Genomic DNA, 17,745 nt, shown 5'->3' on the forward strand with positions numbered 1-17,745 from the left:
CTTGGAGAAGATGTGAGTGCCCCAGTATGTCTGTGACTGGTCTTTCTTCTTCCAAGTGGGATTGGATTACTCCAGCTCCAACAGCCAATCAGTTTTGTTTCTCATTGGTTCAGATGCTTTTTGTCTTTCAAATGGAGCATTTTACTGCTGTTATTGATTTTTGTTCATTCCTTAGTTTAGTTGAATATGTGTTGCGCAATCTTTAGAAACTTTCCAGCAAATCAGCTGGTGTTTGAATAGCACATTTTGTCCACACCTGTTAAGTAAACAGTGTAGGAGCAAGACTGCACATATCTCATGAACCCGTGTTTGAGACCAGAGTTAACGTCCAGAACAGGACAGATAAGGAAAGGGTTCAGGGACACATTTTTAGAAAACAAAGAAAATAATCTATTCCAAAATAATAATAAAAATCTTGAAGAGTACAATGTCTCAAACTCTTTTGAAACCAGCTTGGCTTTGGCCACGTTGTTTTCAGACAGTTCATAGAATATGTTTAGAGGCTGCAGGAGGCGGGACCGGGGGCCTAAAAAAAACGTCCATATAAAAGTGTCAGGTTGAGTTTATCTTGCGCGAGAAGGGGGGGTGGGGGGGTTGGAGTGGGTCGACGGCCCCGCGCTGTCAGGGCCTTGTGGAATCCCCTAACGGTTCTGGCTTTGGAGTAAATACAGGCCCAGCGGACCCCTTTTCCTGCCCCGGGGCACACAAACCCCAGGCCTTCCCACATTCCACTTTTATTTTCCTGCTTGCAAAATGCCTCTGGCTATCAGAGCTGGTGAGACTTTTTTTATTTACTCATAAAATGTGTATTAGAAGAACTAAATCAGTCATGAAGAGCCCTCTCTCGTCGACTAACCTTCTCTCAGTTTTGGTTGGACTTTCTTCCCTCTACTCCCCTCACTTTCTGCCTGCTTATATCGCTCTTCTTCCTTCTCAAATGTGTGGTGTATCCTATAGATTGGGAAAAGGTCTCTCTTTTGACCTGGGGGATTTCAAAGGATCTGGATTGCATTATCCCCCCCAATTACAGAAAATTACTGTTCCCGCCCCAACAATTGGGTGTATGTTTAACCCCTGCACCTGTGGCCTAGACAAAGGAACCCACAAATGTCAAGAAGGAAACACATTCGCCCATAATTTTCAAGTATTATTTGAATGTAGCAGCTGTCCTTAGAAGAACATGAAGTTAACTAAACAATACTCTTTCTCAGACCTTTAGTCTAACTCAACCCCAATAGGACTTGACACTGGGGCACTGGGATAGTGGGATTGACTCTGTTTCAAATGGGTCTTTCACTTGTTTTGGGCACAGCAAACACAAATAAAGCTCTTTTAAATTTGTTGTTTGATTTGGTGTAATCTGCAAGCTGTCATTCTGATCCCGGGCCCCTGTCCCCAGGGTGTCATTGGACATGATGAACAGTTAGCCACAGTGTGTTCCTGTGTGTGAGCATGTGTTCAGTAATGTGTGTGTGTGTGTGTGTGTGTGTGTGTGTGTGTGTGTGTGTGTGTGTGTGTGTGTGTGTGTGTGTGTGTGTGTGTGTGTGTGTGTGTGTGGTGAACATGCGTGTCTCTTTGTGCATGCAAGTAGCTTTATCATTATCTTTAACTCTGCATTGTTGGAAAATAACCCGTAAGGAAGCATTTCACTGTTAGTCTAATCCTGTTGTTTACAAAGCATGAACTAATTAAAAAAAAAAAAAAAATGTTGTGTGTGTATGTGTACATGCATGTGTCACTGTGTGAATGCACTTGTGTTGCTCCTTGTAGCCTACATGTCAAAGTGTGTGTTTATGTGTGTGGTACACGCCCACTGCTCCTACTGTATGTCTGAGTGGCGGTGGCTGTGTCATGGCTGCACTATGAGGCAGCAGTCCACACGGCCACAGATGGGCCGGGGATCTGTCGAGGTCTCCAGAGCAAGACCCAGGCTCCATATGTTGGCTGTAAATCCGAGCTGCTCGCCCCTCTTTCCCGCTTTCTCTCTCTTCCGTCGATCTCCCCCTAACATTGTTTACGTGGCAGGAATGCCTTTGGATCCCGTTCGGCCTGAGACCGAATATTCCCGGTGTTCCGAGCCACTTTGGCACGTTAGGAGCCCTATTTGTCTGATTGGGGAAAAGCCTCTGCTGTTAATCCAAAACAATATGAACAAGCCGGTATGTGCCGAGGCTCGGGTTGCTTGTAATAAACACGTCAGATGGGGTTTCAACAAGAACAGGTTTCACAGCATTGACCACCTCCAGAATTCAGGGTAGCTGACTCAGTATACATAGTTTATAGCTAATAAAAGTGCATGAGAATATTTTAATGGATTTGATTTGCTTAGCTTATTTTTCAATAAATACATTTTGGGAGTGCTTTAGTAACATTATGCGTTAGACTAGTGTTAATGACATATGTATCAAACTATTTCAGGTTAAAATGTTCTTGTAGTCTATTTGTTATATATTTTAAATAAGAGTCCTCTCATATTCCAAATCAAATATTCAGTACTATCACCCAACTTATGGTGTGGACATGTGAGGATGATGTGTGAGCACTCACAATGCACTCTTGTCTCCCGCTGTGTCCTTCTGTATAACGGATGGCACTGGGTTAGCCTCAGCTTCTTTGCATTGTGATGAAAGTTAGTGTGTCTGGGTCACATTCAGCAGCTCATACCATGCCAAGCTGAACTTTTGCATCAGTCACTCAAATATGGCGAGCAGACAGTCCAGCAGTTGGACCTTGGTAGTGAAATGTGGGGGCTTGGGGCTATTTTTTAAGACCACCCTCTTTCCCTCTATCACTCACTCTCACCCCCTTTCTAACAGTTTGCTTGTCACTATGGGAAATCTCCAGGCGAGAGAGGGAGAGTTCATCCCTCTGTAAGGATTTAGAGGACTCCCTTGTCTTTTACTTCATCAGAGACAATTGAGTCATTCAGCTCCCATTGTGGGGCCCGGCGAGGCGAGGAGGGGCAGAGGGTTAGAGGGGGAGCGAGAGGGAGGGGAGGGGGAAGCCCCTGATGCACAGTGTGTACTCTGGGTGGCTCTTAGGGGCGAGAGATGGGGGGGATGGGGGTAAGGGGAGGAAGAAGAGGTGGGGGGCGAGAGAGTTATCCTGGAACGCCGGAGCAATTTGTCACATTGGAATGGCTCTTGAGTTACCAAGGGGGCCCTAATAGTGGGAGAGTTTTTTTGGGTGGGAGGAGGAGGAGCCGGGCGGCAGAGAGGGGTCAGGGGTCACGGCCTACTCAAGCACTGGCGATGCATCCGTCAGTAGGCGTTGGAGGGAAGGAGGAGGGTAAATGGGGAGGAGGTGGAGGTGGGGTTGGAAAGCTTGGCACTCGCCGGGGCTCCGTTCTCCTTGGCATGCTTGTAAAACCTACAGGAGGGATTAGCGTGTGAGAACATTTGCAATAGCAGGCTGAAGTGGAGCCGCCTGTTAGGGCATGTGCACTCTTCCTCTCTCCGCTCCAGCACCACACTCTGGAGTGTCACCTTTCACCCCCCACCCACCACCTCAAGACAGAGGCTTAAGGGATGTCCCCTCACTGAAGGCCTCCCTGCGGTTGTGTCTGAATATTTGTGTGCATCTGTGTGCTCAACTTGGACAATCATTTGGCAAGTCTAGTCTATGATAAGACCTTCCCATGACTGGAATCAGAATTCGTAACCTGCCATCCACCAGCCCCTCTTGCACCAGTATAGGCTGTCTTGAGTTACCTCATAGATAACAGTGGTACCATCACTCTCAACACTCCACCCCCCTTCATGGCAATTAATACCCAATATGGGTGGTCTGTAAAAACCACAAGACCACAACACTGGAGCTTTACAAGTCGTGCTTTCCACCCTTCGATGCACAAACAAACGCAAACAAAGACAGTTGCAGTAAAAGCCTTGTGGGGGTCATAAATGAGTGGTTGTGGAGCCAGCCAGAGGACGGGAGTCAATAACTCCCTCCAGCACAAGCCACAGCAATGCACCCCGTGGTCAACTCTCCGCTAATTACCACTGATTTAGCCACGGTCTCGGGAAAGGTCGTGACACACACAGAAGCACACACACAAATACACACGTGCCACATGCTCGCAAACACAAACTCTTTTGACGTAGTAACAACCACAGACAGGCAGATGCACACAGCAACACAGTGTAGAAGTGTACAGATTTCTTCTAGCACAGGCCCATACTTAGAGGACAGAGACTTGCTCTGATTAGGTAGTTGAATAGGCTACAAGAAAGGAGTTGTCGTATCGGATAGCGGGGCAGCAGGAGGGCCATTGTGATTGTTTTATTTAGAGGATAAGGATAGGAACACAGACGTAGATGGAATGACAACATTCCAATTCTAGCTCTGAACGAGTTCTTTGGCCAGAATCCTAGCTAACCCAGCGGTTGATGTTCCGATTGCATCAGAGGCCAAGATACAAGGCCAACTTGACTTGTCAGAATCTTCCTTTGGGGCCCAGTGTGGTATGAGGCGGCACACTTTACGGATGCGCCAGCCTTGACTAGAGAGAGCACTGCCTGTGGTCTCAAGGTTAAGAAACAAGTCCGTAACCCTCTTGTGTTTCTACTAGCCAACTCTAATGACTAGGGCTGTGACGATACCTGTATTGTAATATTTTTTTCCATGGCAAAAGTGAAAACACGAAGCAGACCAAACTCTTTAGTCCTTTAAAAACCTGTTGTATGTATGTGCTATAAATAAGTAAATAAATGTGACTCTGGATGACACATAATGATGTTTGTTTCCAACATTAGGGCTGTTTTCCTTAAGAAGTTAAATCTGCTTTGTGTTTTGTTTCCTTGCCATGATACTAATGATCGTCCCGGCCCTACTAATGACCCCCTATTTCTTTCACTCTCCTTTTTCTCTTTCCTCTCTTCATGTGGTCTTATTGGCTTGGAGTCTATTTTCCTATCTGACCTTGTTGCGCTCGTTTTCTGTTGCTCTCCCTGTGTATATTTAGTTGTTGTTCATGTTACATGTACATCAACTGTACAGGGTTTTATAGTTCTTTGTGACAGTGTATTTTGCCCTCAATATTTGGACTGTCCGCATTCCCATCAGTGTGTGCACAGCCCCACCTGCAAATTCAGGGAACTCCTGTCACTGTTGGACATATTGTTTGCTTAACTATTTGAATGTACTCTCTTGCAGTAAGCGGTATGGAAAGGTCTTACACAGTGTGCCCTGCCATGATATTTAGTAGTTCTATTTTTCACACTGTACAATAAGTGCCTGTTTCACCCTGTTGACCCCCCAGTAACTTAACTAATGTTGGGGGCCCTCTGTGAGCGCAGGCAGCTCAGGTGACCTCAGTCTGTACCCCCTCCGACTAGGTGGCCTTGACATTCGTAAGGGAGACTATGTCACAGCCGATAGCAGGGTCATCCCCTAGGATCACTGGGTCAGAATGGAGTGGGAGCTTTAGCTATAGCAAAGGGCAGGCACAGCAAATAGATGTCTAGAAGGGAAAGCATTCAGCTGTGGGTTGTGGAATGAGCGGGGGGAAATTATGCTTTGCATTATAATGTTATTGCATTATATGAGTATCCTTGAATCCTTTGAATTTACTTTTTGTCAATATGACCTGTTGACAAGGAAGATATTGGTCACAATACTTAAGATGCTAGGCTTCTTCTTTATGATGGTCTTTCCCCTGTAAAGTTTGTCTTACAGTGGTTTAGACTTTGCTCTCCCTGATGGCTTAGCTCATAATTCAGAGCAACTCCTCCTTCCTTCCTCGTCAGGAAACAAAATATGGTAGACTATGTCGCCAAAGCAATTGGCATATCATCTGATTTAAAGGGCTCTACCCAATTTATGAGAAAATGGTCTATGTCTCGTGTAAGTCTCTCGCTCTTTCTCTCTCCATCTCCTGCTCTCTCGCTCCCCCTCTTTCGCTCCCGCTCTTGCTCTCTCTCCCTACCCCTCTCTCTCTCTCTCTCTCTCTCTCTCTCTCGCTCTCTGTGTATGTGTCACTCAGGCCTAATAAAGCCAAATCAATCATTCACTAGGACAGTCACTAGGTGGATTCAGACCCATAATAGCGGCCAGTGGATCCACAGTGCACCGTTTTATGAGGCTGACCAATAAAAGTCATTTAAGTCACCTGGAATCTCAGAGTGGTCACATTTATGGCATCAAATCATTCTAAACCCATAATCCACGTACAGTAGCCTTCTCAGGCATAGAAGCAGTGATTTAGCTTACCTAAGATTTGGAACGGTTCTAATTCTTGAATGGATGCCCTACAACACAACTACTGTATCCCGTTCAAACTGCTAGGACATGTAGTTCTCTTTTTTAATGTTTATGTAACATATCTGTAATAAATGGTTTCAATCTACTGTAGTAGTTTTTTCTGACTAATATGACACCGAAAACATAATGTTATGAGGTAAAACCCACCATGTGTGTCACCCGCTTTGGGATCCCCATCTGCTTGCTTTTGAGTTGGTTTTTACTTTCTAAATTATGTGATCACATTTAGAATGTTGATTCCTTTGTGTTAATGTTTTAGTATTTAACATTCTGCATTGGTAACAGGTATTTCTTTTTTTGTCCATTTTGTTTCTTTCTCACCATACAGTACCTACAGATGAAATGGCCCTTGCTAGATGTTAACCACGGAAGTCTTCAAAGTAGACAAGCACTTAAAGATGCCCGGTCCCCGTCACCAGCACACATTGTTGTAAGTAACCCCCTCTTTATTCCTTTACATTTCTCTACCTCCTTTTGCCCCTTAAACAGAAATACAATCCTTCTCCTGTACCCTGTATTGTATACCTCTGTATACCCTCTTTTTCCAACACAAAATCTGTTGAATGGATGTCAGTGACTAACTGAAATACCTAGAGACCAGGGTTGGGATCAATTCAAATTGAAGGCAGTCAAATCAGTAAGTAAACAAAAATTACAATTCAATAATCGAAAAAACAATTATTTTTTATTTTCAATGACTTCAATAAACTGAAAACATGTCTGAATGTTAAATTCGAATCACTTCCTGAGTTGACTGCCTTATTGAGCCTGAATTGAGCCCAACCCTATTATAAGCATTATATTGACTGTATTGATTGCGTAAAGCCAATTGTAAGGGAAAGCTCACTCTGTGAAAGGGATAAGCTGGCAGCTGTAGTGGAGTTGCCAAAGTGGCAGATGGCCATTGCTCTTTGGACGGCCACGCCGCTCCTGACGCAGTGTGTGTGGCGACACAAGGCCCAACCCAGTGCTTGCTGTACAGTAGAGTTTGCAGATGGATAATTAGCTTAACCTAATAGGAAACCTATGGAGATGACCCACAACCTCAGAGCAGGAATGTTTACTCTTCTGACTATATGAGCACAGTGAAGGAGGAGCTATAGCCACATTGTTAACTAACCCACACTGTTCACTTTCCAAAGAGCATGACCGCCCTGCGCCCGGGCTGGCTACGTGACTGGACAGTGATAGTCTAATAGGGACCATGTCAATATTTTAAAAGCTAGTTCTCTATTATTAACAGATTTGTCCATGTTTGGCCAATGTAAAGGTGGTATATAGTGAAGAATATAAAAAGGTGTGGAATAAAAGTTGGTGTTAGTAAGAGGACTAAAAGTGAGCCAGTATTGGCATGGTGGGTAGCATTGTTTCTAGAGTTGTAATTAGGATAGTTGAGATAACGCCAATGTTAAAGTTCATACATGGTCTCCATGCAATAATATCGGACATACACTTAGTTAAGGCTACACTATAGACCCATTGTGCATATGAGTGTCTGATTGATTTAGACTTAACCACATAGCTGACCCCGTGTTGACCCATGGAGCGAATATGTGTAGTCAACATTTGTTTAGGTCATGAGTTTTACACAAGGATGTGAATAATTAGTGGCTTAAATGATGTTAAGGAACTGTCTCCACATGAGTCACTGTTGGTATTTGATAAGTAGAGCTAGTTTTTATGAGCCACAATAAAAAAATACTATCATCAATAGTTTCCAGTTCAACAGTAAGAGAAAGTTGGAAAGCCAGCCCTCTTGGTCTTTTGCCTATTTTCGCTAAGTACAGCTTAAAATAGTCTGTTTTTTAAAGCAGAAACCCTGTCAAAAGTTATGCTTAAGACAAAGAGATGGCGATGACAGTGCTCTAACGAACACAACAAGCAAACTCAGTAGGACAGGCCGTCCTTATCCTCAGAGCGACGCCAGTGTTATTTTTATACCGTAAAGTTCAGGAGGCCCAACTTGCGTGGTTATTTTAAGAGACACCATTTCCTCTGAAATCATGAAGCTGGTAGGAGGCAGTTAAGCTGCAGGTAAATGCTTCAGTTTTTATTCCTCCATGAGTCATATGGCTTTAAATACTTATCACCTCATATCTTCCATTGCTCCTTCGTACCGAGGGCTTCAGGAGGAGTTTGACATCCAAAACACGGTTACAGTTAAAATGCTTCGTAGTCAGAATGCATTAGCATCTTGTTACTCCAGCAAACGCGTCTATCTTCATTGTTTATTTATTTATTTGTTTGATTGGTAAGATCAGAGGTGTTGCTGCACCTGAATGCACTTGCTGTTAGTGTAAGTGATCAAATTGAATGTGAGATGAAGCTGGTATTGTCTTCTCCCTCCTGCCCTCCTCCATTTATCTCCAACTGAGGGGAGTTTTATTAGAAGTTTCCCTGATTTGCATCGTACCAGTGTTAACAACGGATAGACAGATCCGTTTAGGCGACTCGGGCAATGTCAGAGATAACAACACTTTGGCCCTTCGTATCACAATCAAACCCCACCCCCCAACCAACATGGTCTTTTTCAGTGGTGTTCATAGTCGGGGGGCGCAACTCCTAGTGGGGTTGTGGGGAAACTGCAGTGATGACCCCCCCCCCAAACAAATTAAGAGTACAGATTATTTTATGGGACAATATACAATGTTTTTGAGAAAGATACCTTTGAAAATACAATTTTATTGAGCAAATGTTTACTTATTATTTTTATTTGTTGGGGGGGGACAAAAAATTAACAATACAGATTATTTTATAGGACAATACACAAATGTTTTTTGAGGAATATAAATTAGAAAAATTACACTTTATTGAGTAAGTGTTTTCATTGGTTTATTTTATAATAGATGAAAATGTAATGAATTGAAGTTTATTTGTTGATGTAAAAATGTATTTTATGGTTGTCATTAGATTTGGGTGGGGTCATGAGAAATTCTTGCAAAATGAATTGTCCCCAGAAATTCTTGCGGGAAAAAATGGGGTCCCAGGTGAAAAAGTTTCAATGCCACTGGTTTATATGTTCCTTTACATCAGCCCTCCCAAGTAAAGAAAAATATATATTATTATTATTGTTGGACATAAAATACTGTAAAACCACCAGCAAATCAACTCCAAGTGATTTGAATTATGGAAATCTGTTCCAAAGTATTCCCAAGCATAATAGAGATACAGGTAACTGCCAAATACAAAATAAAGGAAACGCCAACATAAAGTGTCTTAATAGGGCATTGGGACACCTCGAGCCAGAACGACTTCAATGCACCTTGGCATAGATTCGACAAGTGTCTGGAACTCTACTGGAGGGATGCGACACCATTCTTCCACTGGAAATTCCATAATTTGGTGTTTTGTTGATAGTGGTGGAAAGCGCTGTTTCAGGTGCCGCTCCAGAATCTCCCATAAGTGTTAAGATTGAGATCTGTTGACTGAGACGACCATGGCATATGGTTTACATCGTTCTCATGCTCATCAAACCATTCAGTGACCACTCGTGCCCTATGGATGGGGGCATTGTTATCCTATGGTGGCATAGCCATGGTAGCCAAAATAATGGCCAAAATAATAACCTGCCCAGCATTTTTATACATGACCCTAAGCATGATGGGATGTTAATTGCTTAATTAACTCAGGAACCACACCTGTGGAAGCACCTGCTTTCAATATACAGTACTTTGTATCCCTCATTTACTCAAGTGTTTCCATTATTTTGGCAGTTACCTGAATTATGTGATCGTATACAAATGTAAGCGAGGTTTGAAATTAGTATGTTTTAGTCAAATATTATATCTGTTTGGGCTTCTTGCGGTCAATTTTCATTCTACAAATCGACCCGTGGCTGAATCTAGTCGATGATCCCCGCTTTACGTTATCCCCTTATAAAAAAATGTGGCCGTAAACAGTCGTTTCTTTTTGCTTTCAAATGGGAAAAACACCTGGGCACCTTGACCGATCTTTGGCTTGAAATGTGCCATCTGCACCGTAGCGATAAAAACCATCCGATAGGCACCAGCGATAAGGAGAGAGCGATCCGAAGTTCAAGTGACCCTTCAACAACTTCAGAAAGTCAGAGAGAGTGAAATAGTAAATAAGACAAAAATATCAAGTTTGAGACATACATTCATACAAATGCTAAATTGAGCAATGAGAGATGGAGAAGGACAAAGAGATGGAAAAAGACATATGGGCAGATACACATAGAATCAAACAAAAACATACTGTCTTGTGTAGAATCTATGGATAGGTCAGTTTCTGGGGTAGAAGTAGGTGGAACTCTTGAGGGTCAGCCATGAAGGGAAAGGAGGAAGTGACCTCACAGGGGCTTGTCGTTACGAGGGCGTGCCCCTCTCCTCCATGCCCGCAAAGGGGGCATGCCTGGCCCTTTGATGTGTCTGACCGCCCCGCGGGGCAGCCTCCAAACCGCTACCGCTGAACTTTTAGACCATTGGCTGAAAGTGATTATTTATTTATGTCTATTGATGTGTATTTTTTTCAGAAAGAAACCCAGGGAGAGACATTTTTGTCTTGTTCTTCACATAGTCAACAGTCTGAGAGAATTTTGTATAGAATAGCCCTCAGTTCGTAGTCGTATGCTACAGTATCTTCATTTGACTCATTTTCATACACACATAATAAACACAGTCAATTCTCAAAACTAAATGAGTTGACAGTCTTCTATAAAAAAACTGAAGGTTTTCCTTTCTTGTTAAATTGTTGGTGCACCAAATACAGTAGGCCTACATCGGCTGATGTATTATGCCATTTTCCTAGTAGCTTAGAGGTGCTCGAAATAGGATTTGTTTTGAGCCACGTGACAGATTTTTGATTTGTTACGGGATCTGTTTCGTGTGTGTGTGCCCCCACATCACAGCTGGCAACTGCTGCTACTCAAGCAGGACATAGCTGTGTCCCAGTAGCATAACATGGTGGTGTTCTGGTCATGCCATTTTTTTACACATTCAAGTTGAGAAAAGTACTTTACATTTCAACTCTGTAAGGCAAGAATTGTGTAAGGGAATGTAAGAAAGGGTACGTCACTTGTTGTTGGCTTTAAATAATAATATCTTCTAACTCAGTCATCGGACAACGTAAATGATAGGCTGTCAGGTTTTTTTTTGGGGGGGGGGTAAATAAAACACTCCAGGCCACTCTTGAGGTCTAAAACTAGATAGAAAGTATGTAGAAATTATAATGGACCTTTACATTTTCAAATAACTGTCCTTCTTCTGGCCCGCAAATAGCTTTTGATGAACAAATCAGTTCAGAATTTTGAAATCCCAATGTGGCCCTCGAGCCATAATTTCTGCCCACCCCTGGGTTAAGTGATGAATAACCTAAATTAGAGGCCACTTTAGAGTTACTATTGTGGTGCAAGTCAAACATTTTTGACAATGTTTCTTAAATTGACATGCTGGGAACTGGGGCAGAAATATGCATATGTTTGAGAGCGAGAGAGTGTGCGCACACATACACACACACACAAACAAACACACACAAATACACATACACACACACTCCACACCACACTAGTCCTTTCCTCAGAGTCTGTTCAGGCTGGACAATGTCTCCATTGTTTTCTGGGCTTTCACTGGCAGCAGGGGACGGCTGGAGTGTTAACCATTTCCCAACCAGGCCTCAGTGTAGTGTGTGTCCGTGTGTGTGTGTCAGGAGCAGTGAAGAATGGAACTTGAGGGAGTATAGTGTCCTGTTGTGTGCCTACTCCAAGTGTATGATAATGAGCGTTGAGTAAGTGATGGAATCTGACCATTACATCTATGTGTGGCAAGACCTCCCACCTGAACCAATGAACACTTGGCTTTCACGTTTTAGGCCAATTTGTCTCTCCATAGAAAAGTGCACTAGAACAAGAGCTACAGAATGGGAGTGGGAGTTGGCTTGAAATTAAGTCTCCTTCCCAATTAAAAAAAAAAAAAGAATAGATTTGTTCAGGAAATGCCCACAATGACTTCTCAGTCCCCCACTGTGGCTAAACAGCTTGGCCGGTCATCCTTAGAAAAGACATGGCCAGTGGTCTCTTGTCTACTCCACGTCCATCTTTGTATGTTGAGAAACGTTAAATAAAGATAAGTCTCCTCCCTATGAATTGCAGTCCACCTGGGCTGTACAGACAATAACTCTGTGGGTTGGAAGCCCTGGTGGGAGAGCCTGGCCTCACTGTTAATGAGTGCCCCCAGGGTCACAGACTGGAGACACACTGCCCTCACTGTTTACGAGGGGAGACCTCTCTCCGTCTGTCTCTCTCCCCCCCCCCCCCCCCCCCCCTCTCTCTCTCTCTCGCTCTCTCTCTCTCTCTCTCTCGCTCTGTTCCTCTACCTTGCTCAGATAATCATCCTTACTTCAGTCTTCAAGCTTTGGGTAGACTGAGCAAAGTCAGTGGTAGCATTATTACAGAAGAATGCAATGCTGTCTGTTATGGCAGTAGTGCTCTCAACCAGAGCCCCTTCGGCTCTTCTGTTGGTAGGAGACATGGCCTCACCCTTAGACAGGGGGCTTTGTGCCTCTTCTGGCCACCCAACAGGCCTTGGCCCTGTCCATTGTCTCAAACCAGACGTTGCACTGTCATGCTGACATCATGACCATTTTGGGGGCCAAATGTGAGACTAGCTGAGACGTGTGTCAATCATGGGAACTGTGACAAGAGTGGGTAATAGGGGTTTTCTGTTTCACTCAGTGAAACCCAATCTAGACAAAGTCATTGTTTCGCTACAACACTGAATGTCCAGTTGTTTACAGACTTCCCATTGACAGTCAGTGTCTGCTGAGCAGCCAACAAAGGAATGACTGAGCAAGCAACAGTGGAATTTATAGGGATTTATAGAGGAAAAATTCCATCCAGATTCTGACCTGTAATAGTGCGTAGCCTATTTTGTTATACCTTTTCCTTTATTGTTCGATATTTTTTCCTCAGGAATGCACTCTAGGCCTAGCGCACGCCACCATTAGTTGTCATCTGATTGCAGGAAGAAATGTGAATAGCGGCTTTTATACGCACATGAATAGTTGAGAGATCATTTGTCCTTTTTACCTCTGGGTGGTATTTAGCCATTATGTAGGCTAACCCCTGTAAACTTAGGCCACCCTAGGTAATGGGCAGATCTAGACTGTGTTTGTGTGCGTGCAAGCAGTCACACAGATAACCACTGTATATACTGTAATCCTGTTGAGAGAAATCTGTCTCCCACAGGGTCAAGCAGTCATAGGGTCAAGCACACAAGACTTATTGACTTTTGTGCAGAGTAGGCTAACCTGTACAGTACAGTAACGTTATGTGTGAGGTTTCAGGACTGTATATGGTGAAAACACTTTGTCATAACTAACTTAGGTGGTTCAGTAGTTTTTGGGGGTCTGTGTGTTTGTGTCTGAATGATTGTGTGTGAGTTTCTTTGTAAAATGATACATGAACTCTTCATCTCCTTCCCTGTTTCTTTTCCCTTTTCCTCTTTTTTCCTCCCTCTTTCTTTCCATGCCCTTCCTCTCCTGATTTTAGAGTGATGTAAAACATGATTTGGCTGTTAGCTGCACACCTACCTAATGCACAGGAATACATCTCCCCATGTTCACCCTAGTGCAAGCTGCATTTACTTAAGAGCCAAAGAAGGAGATGTCTTTGAACCAGCAGCGAGAACAGCTGAGAAACTCCAGTGTATAACAGTATAACAGCCATGTAACCAACCCAAAGCCAACCCATGTTCTCATATTCTCTGTGTAATGTGTGTGTATACGGATAGGCATGGCACCCTGGAGAAAGCTGAGGTAGCCATAAGGAAAGGAAATAGAAGGTTAAATAAATGAATAGCTTAGCTAGTGAAAAGAAGCATTAGGCCTATTTCTTTTGGGAAGTGAAAACACACTGCTTTACATTCATGTTCCTGGTAGGCTAGGATGATGTGTGTGTGAGCTGATATAATTGTGTGACTCGGGAACGTCCGTCTTTGCCTTTCAGGGGCCCTTCTGCTTGGAATTCCCCGGACAGTCAGATCTGAGCCTTCACCAATTTCAGTTGGTGAGAACTTTGAATTCCAAGTATCTTGTTAGCTGGTTGATGATGCCAAAATAACAACTGACAAATTATGATGATGTTGATAAAAATAAAAATAAAGTAATAATAACAACCATAATGCTAATGATAGCCTAATCATGCTATGTTGTTGTGTTTGCTACTGATTCAGTGCTGCTACTGCTGTGTTGTTGACTTGCTTTGTTGCTCTGAAATGGCAGCTGGTGCAGATATGTCTTGGATACTTTTGACAGCCTTAACCTACTGACCTTTTAGCCATGGTTTTCACACTACATATGTACTCATGTCTTGTGCAACACATACATTCCAAGTTCTCTGACAATCCTGATTTCCCGAGATGCTTTTAAAAGACTGTGAACTGTGTTCTGTAAGTAATTGGCTTGTAACCCACTAGTGTTGTGATACTTGGTGTAGCCCAGCTCAGGTTGCTGACTGTGCTTTGTCTCTGGTGTAGCTAACATCAGATGGTTTAGAATGTTTTTTCTTAAGGTAGCATTACGGTCTCCATCGATAGGGATTGTGCCCTTTGGCTTTACAACAGTGCCTAAGTGTCTGTTGATTTAACTTTCTGCTGTTTGAACATGGTATATAATGATGCTTTCAGGTCCATAAAGGTTTCTGTCAAACAGTATAGGTTAAATCCATTTGAATTCAATCACTTTTGACAGCATCCTTTTTGATTGAAACAAAACTTTGCTTACATTTTGCCCATGGAAGAAGTGGTCTGAAAGGGACTTTTTGGACCTGAATGCCAAAACATTTAGGAGATAAAGGTGTTCCAAGTTGACCCATTTCGCATACCCCAACTCAGTCGTTTATCTTTTCCAGTGATGAAGACATGGATGTCTCATGGTATGGCCATGAGACATCCATGTCTTCATCATTGGAAAAGATAAATGGTTGAGTTTGATATAATTTAAAAGCTTGCAAACAGGGTTGTCAAACTATTTAACAATGTCTTGAAAAAAAACATTTAAAAAAATAATATATATATAATACTTTTTTTTTGATGGTTGATTGGTTGATTATCTAAAAATGCATAAACGAGAAGAAAAAAATAATTTTCACATACAGTACCAGTCAAAAGTATGGACACACCTACTCATTCAAGTTTTTTTTCTTTCTTAAATTTGTACTATTTTCTACATTGTAGAATAATAACATATATGCATTCATGTAGTAACCAAAAAAGTGTTAAACAAAACAATATATATTTTTGGGGGATTCCTCAAAGTAGCCACCCTTTGACTTGATGACAGCTTTGCACACTCTTGGCATTCTCTCAACTAGCTTCATGAGGTAGTCACCTGGAATGCAATTAAATTAACAGGTATCCTTGTTAAAAGTTAATTTGTCGAATTTATTTCCTTCTTAATGCATTTGTCACAACACAATTGATTGGCTCAAGGTAGGGTTGGTATACAGAAGAAAGCCCTATTTGGTTAAAGACCAAGTCCATATTATGGCAAGAACAGCTCAAATAAGCAAAGAGAAACGAGAGTCCATCATTACTTTAAGACATGAAAATCATTCAATGCGGAAAATGTCAAGAACTTTAAAAGTTTCTTCAATTGCAGTCGCAAAAATCATCAAGCGCAATGATGAAACTGTCTCTCATGAGGACCGCCACAGGAAAGGAAGACCCAGAGTTACCTCTGCTGCAGAGGATAAGTTCATTACAGTTAACTGCACCTCAGATTGCAGCCCAAATAAATGCTTCACAGAGTTCAAGTAACAGACACATCTCAACATCAACTGTTCAGAGGAGACTGCGTGAGTCAGGCCTTCATGGTCGACTTGCTGCAAAGAAACTGAAGGACACCAATCAGAAGAAGAGACTTGCTTGGGCCAAGAAACACGAGCAATTGACATTAGACCAATGGAAATCTGTCCTTCGGTTTGATGAGTCCAAATTTTAGATTTTTGGTTCTAACCGCTGTGTCTTTGTGAGACGCAGAGTAGGTGAACGGATTATCTCTGCATGTGTGGTTCCCACTGTGAAGCATGGAGGAGGGGGTGTGTCGGTGTGGGGGTGTTTTGCTGGTGACACTGTCTGTGATTTATTTAGAATTCAAGGCACACTTAACCAGCATGGCTAAAACAGCATTCTGCAGCGATACGCCATCCCATCTGGTTTGCGCTTAGTGGGACTATCATTTGTTTTTCAACAGGACAATGACCCAACACACCTCCAGGCTGTGTAAGAGCTGTTTGACCAAGAAGGAGAGTGATGGAGTGCTGCATCAGATTACCTGGCTTCCACAATCACACACGACCTCAACCCAATTGAGATGGTTTGGGATGAGTTGGACCGCAGAGTGAAGTAAAAGCAGCCAACAAGTGTTCAGCATATGTGGGAGCTCCTTTGATGTCTTCATAGTAAAATAAAGAAAACCCTTGAATGAGTAGGTGTGTCCAAACGTTTGACTGGTACTGTATGTCAGGGGTCGGCAACAGGCGCCGAAACCGGCCCGCAAGCGAGACAAACATCACCAGGAATTCAGCTAAAAATGAATTTTATTTAGGAAATCTGTTCACCAAGTAGTCCCACAAATTTAAAAAGAGACATGTGATTGTGTCTCAATGTAATGAAAGTACAAAATTATCAAATCCAATCTCTTTTTGGGCTTGATTGTGGTCAATTTGCAGTGTACAAAAAATCTGCCTATCCCTGGCATATGTTGTAGCTTAGACCCTACTTTACATAATTGGTTGAGACACAAAATGCTCTTGAATACAGGGTGGGTGTCATTTCAAACACAGAACTAGAATTCATAGAATGTACTTATCCCTTCAGACCACTGCAATTTAGCTGGTACACCATTTCCATTTCCATTTAATTGACAATTTAGCTTCTAATTGCTATCACAAAGATGGCCGCCGGTCTACCCACCATCGAATGTTAACTTTAATGGTCATGTCTATTCTATTATCAATATTTATATGATTTCAATAGGTTTCCTATGGAGGATTGACAGTATAATTTAAAACAACAGATATTCCTGTTTAAGTCAACATTGTGGCTGAATCCAACCATCTTTGTCGTAACGTTTGAAATTTGACATTTCAGTTTTATTCCCATTTTAGTATATTTTTCAGCCAAAACATGACACCTACCCTGCATCCAAGAGCATGTTGTGTCTCAACCGATGGCGGCACATCACAAAAACCTCAGATAATGTAAAATAGGGTCTAAGCTACAACATGTGAATATGAAAAAAATTGGCATCTACACATTTTTAGATAATTGACAAAAAAAGTTTTTTAAAAAATGTTATAAAAGCTGAATTATGAAATGTTTTGACAACCCTGTTTGTAAGCTTTAAATTATATCAATAATTATCAATAAATATCAATATATTTTCCAGTAATGGACATTGTCTCATGGTATGCAAAATAGGTCAACTTTGAGCACCTTTGTCTTGGCATTCAGGTCCAAAACATCCCTT

The 17,745-nt window shown here is 42.4% G+C and overlaps 1 protein-coding gene across 25 annotated transcripts in view; it reads left to right on the forward strand.

The window, feature by feature from the left end:
• Positions 1-17,745, forward strand: part of LOC120029841 (transcription factor 7-like 2) — a 95,770-nt gene that overhangs the window by 26,448 nt on the left and 51,577 nt on the right. For 15 of the 25 annotated variants that reach the window (XM_038975145.1, XM_038975146.1, XM_038975148.1 and 12 more), the window contains exons 4-5: positions 6,590-6,691; positions 14,222-14,281. In XM_038975145.1, coding sequence (XP_038831073.1) covers positions 6,590-6,691; positions 14,222-14,281 — 162 coding nt within the window. The remainder of the gene's footprint in view (positions 1-6,589; positions 6,692-14,221; positions 14,282-17,745) is intronic. The other 10 variants (XM_038975147.1, XM_038975136.1, XM_038975151.1 and 7 more) reach the window with 1 other exon arrangement.

Source organism: Salvelinus namaycush, chromosome 35 (genome assembly GCF_016432855.1).
Source record: "Salvelinus namaycush isolate Seneca chromosome 35, SaNama_1.0, whole genome shotgun sequence".
NCBI classification, from domain to species: domain Eukaryota; kingdom Metazoa; phylum Chordata; class Actinopteri; order Salmoniformes; family Salmonidae; genus Salvelinus; species Salvelinus namaycush.